The 3652-nt window shown below is 48.8% G+C and overlaps 1 protein-coding gene across 17 annotated transcripts in view; it reads right to left on the bottom strand.

Moving 5' to 3' along the window:
- Nucleotides 1-1410: 1410 nt before the first annotated feature.
- caskb (calcium/calmodulin-dependent serine protein kinase b) overlaps nucleotides 1411-3652 on the bottom strand; it is a 75944-nt gene continuing 73702 nt past the window's right edge. For 8 of the 17 annotated variants that reach the window (XM_087254787.1, XM_087254788.1, XM_087254789.1 and 5 more), the window contains 2 exons: nucleotides 2334-2482; nucleotides 1411-1845 (listed from right to left, as the gene is read on the bottom strand). In XM_087254787.1, the coding sequence (XP_087110913.1) occupies nucleotides 1695-1845; nucleotides 2334-2482 (300 nt within the window). In that variant the 3' untranslated portion in view covers nucleotides 1411-1694. Of the gene's footprint in view, nucleotides 1846-2131; nucleotides 2483-3652 lie in introns of those variants that run through there. The other 9 variants (XM_087254782.1, XM_087254783.1, XM_087254784.1 and 6 more) reach the window with 4 other exon arrangements.

Raw genomic sequence — 3652 nt, 5'->3', positions numbered from 1 at the left:
ATTGTACAATAACACTGAAAATAAGAGCAAGCTGTAAATATCAGAAAATAATGCTCTTTTGGCTCTAATATTGATCAAATTAAACACTGAAATAATTGTGTGTTAGTGTCATATTTTACACCACATTGATTTATGCCACAAAACCTGGTCATTTTCAGGAATCGCTTTATTAATCAATGACCTTACACTGGCGTGTCTGATGTTGCTACTCTCTAGCAGTTGGGTCTCTATACCTGCCGCTTCACCCAGCCCAACAGCAGGTGGCACTGTCTGAGAAAACAATAGGTCTGGAAGTGCAGTTCTGAGCTGGTCTGAGCGTGCAATTGGGTCTCCGGGCCTGAAGCTTCACCTTACTCGCCAGATGTGCTGCTGCTGCTGGATACTGAAGAACAGCTGCTGTTGTCTATCCAACACACACACTTCAGGCGTGGAGAAACGTGTGTCGGTGCTGCTCCGGTCACTCACAGAGTCTGCAACCGGTGCTCCTCCATGTCGCCGCCGAGCTCCTTCGGTGTCCGTCTGCTCGTCACGGCTGTTTTCCTGCGTCACCGGCGCACCCCACGACACCCGGGCAGACCCGGAACACGACACCGATACCTTTAACCGACCGCGTGCTGACGGGCTCACTAATCGGCCAACTGCCGGGTCCGGTGTGCCGGTGTTTTGTTTATTTTCGGTAATATCGAGCATCGGCCTCTCTGAGTGACAGCGAGACCCGGAACACAATGACGTCACTGAACTATGATATCGCACCGTGACGGGTCACGTGTGTAAACGCGAGCTCGCGCATTGTTTATGTTCAGGTGGAGTGGCTTTATTCTGCCCGAGCTCTCTGTGGACACGCACAAACCAGTCTGGCCATTCTCCTCTGACCTCTGGCCTCATCAGCAAGGCATTTGCGCCCACAGAACTGCCGCTCACTGGATATTTCCTCTTTGTCGGAGCATTCTCTGTAAACCCTAGAGATGGTTGTGCGTGAAAATCCCAGTAGATCAGCAGTTTCTGAAATACTCAGAGCAGCCCGTCTGGCAGCAACAACCATGCCACGGTCAGAGTCTCTTAAATCTCCTTTCTTCCCCATTCTGATGCTCGCTCTGACCTGCAGCAGATCCTCTTGATCATGTCTACATGCTGAAATGCAGTGAGCTGCTGCCCTGTGATTGGCTGAGTAGACATTTGCAGTAACAAGTAGGTGGACAGGTGTACCTAATAAAGTGGCCGGTGAGTATTTCACACACACAACTGGGTTTAAAAGCCTTAGAGAAGCCGTTTTTCATAATAATTCACCTTTAAATCTGATTGCCTGATGGGAATGTTGATCCATATGGATATCGGTGTAATCACACTAATCATCATCATCATTGACACACACACACACACACACACACACACACACACACACACAGGGGCTGATTTCAAAAGCATTTACTTTTTTCGAAACACATGAAAGGAAATAGATAAAAAAACAAAGAAACAAACAAAGAAACAAACGAACACATGTTGAAGAGCGATTGGTCACCGGCAGAGGAGTTTACACCTGAAATGAAGAGTTCACACAGTCTGTTCAGTGCTTTATGCACACACTACTTCATTTCAATCGCAAAATGTACGCACCATTGAAACATTTACACACAATAAGATCCTCTCTGGGTTTCTCTGAGTAACAGTAATACTCTTGAAGACGGCACAGTTTCTCACATCATCCATCCAGGAATGGAGATTCTGCTCCCCGATCTGCACAAGGACCCAGGACAATTTACAAACACGTCACTACACAGAGCATGAGGGTCAGAGTGTGTCCACGGGCCGGTCGGTCTGCGCTGGACACACACACGCACGCACACACTCACTCACACACACACACACACACATCTAGAGGAAGAGGAGCAGCTCCACTGCCCTTGTGCAAACCTACATCTGTAAACAGAGGATGGAGAGAGACGCGCAGCAGCAGATCAGTGCAGACGCTGCTCCTGTCTGTGTGTGTGTGTGCTTTTATACGGCCAGGAGGGCGGGGTCACGGAGCCACACCCACAGGCCTGGACCAATGGGGGCGCTGCTTCTCCACGACTGACTGTGCTCATCATTGCTGGGAGACGCCGTCTCGCACATTTAAAAAGAAAAACCGTAGAAAACGTCCACAACGCTCCGCATCCGCACACGACCAGATCTATCACTTATATATTCATATTTATAGATATTTATATATGTATAGGTATATACAGCACTACGCACTGGTAGTTCCGGGATGCAGTCCATCAGTGTGTGTGTGTGAGTGTGTGCGTGTGTGTGTGTGTGTGTGTGGTTAGTACACCCAGGACACGGGCACCCACTGCGCGGTGCTGCACACCAGCTCCACTGCCTCCTCCAGCAGGCGGATGGTGTCGTCGATCTCGTTATTTATGATCGTCTGGTCAAAGTAATGAGCGTATGAGTGCTGGAGAGCCTCCGACTCCTTCTGCAGCCGCTGGAGAGACTCGTCCTGACAACAGAACACACACACACACACACACACACACACACACACACACACACACACACAGCATGAGTTTGAGCGCTGCTGCTGCTGCTGAACTCCTCTGCTATCTCCTGAAGCTGCTCACTGATTCTCTCTATGAGTACACACTACTGAGAGCCCTCATTCATATAACAGTTACAGTTCTCCCATCATTTACTCCACATCCGATATGTGTGTGTGTGTGCGTGCGTGTGTGTGTGTGTGTGTGTGTGTGTGTGCGTGTGTGTGACTTTATACAGTCACATCCTCTCAGAGTGATGTAGTAATGAGCTCTGGCTTCTGCAGCTCCTCGGGCTACAGGCCTGAACATGATGGAGGACACTTGCTGGAATAGTTTCTAAAGCTCTACACATGTGTGTTAAACTCCTAGAGGAGAGCTTTATTCTGCGCCCGGAGCTGTGAGAGACATTTCCCATCATGATGGAGGAACTTTACTGAGCGCTGCTGACACCACAGAGCTGGACAAACACTAGACAACTACTCAAATAACCCAGACTGGATTTAACACACACACACACACACACACACACACACACACACACACACACACACACACACACACACACACACACACACACACACACACACACACACACACACACACACACACACACACACACACACACACACACACACCTCCTCCAGTGTGAGCAAATGATGGGAGAATCTTCATCTTTGGGTGAACGAACCCTTTAAAGACCAGAGATCTAGCACAAACACACTTCTAGCTAAACGAGTGTCTGCAGGACCAGAGCCACACGTGTGCCGTCCAGAAGACTGTGTGTGTGTGTGTGTGTGTGTGTGGTGTGTTGATTTACTCGGGCTAATATCCTGTATTGAGTGTATTGTTGTCCGCCTGATGTCAGTGCGGTGATGATGCGGATGATCAGGGATTTGCAGCACACTCATGTTTTCAGGCTGATGTACATATATCAGAGACTCAAGTGGAATATTGAGTAGGGGGCGGGGTTTATTTCTGAGCTCCTCCTTTCATCATTCAATAACAGTTAGAGAGGTGTGGCTCAGCATATTTCACCCAATCAGAGTCATCGGTGAAGGACTGCTGTTCCCGAGCACAAGCAGACGAGCAGATGTACAGTAGAGCTTACCCAGATCTCTATAGTCAGGCAATGA

This window comes from Danio rerio, chromosome 6, assembly GCF_052040795.2.
Source record: "Danio rerio strain M-AB ecotype USA chromosome 6, GRCz13ab, whole genome shotgun sequence".
Classification (NCBI taxonomy): Eukaryota; Metazoa; Chordata; class Actinopteri; order Cypriniformes; family Danionidae; genus Danio; species Danio rerio.
Note: the sequence above shows the minus strand (reverse complement) of the source record. Positions and strands in the feature narration are given on the sequence as shown.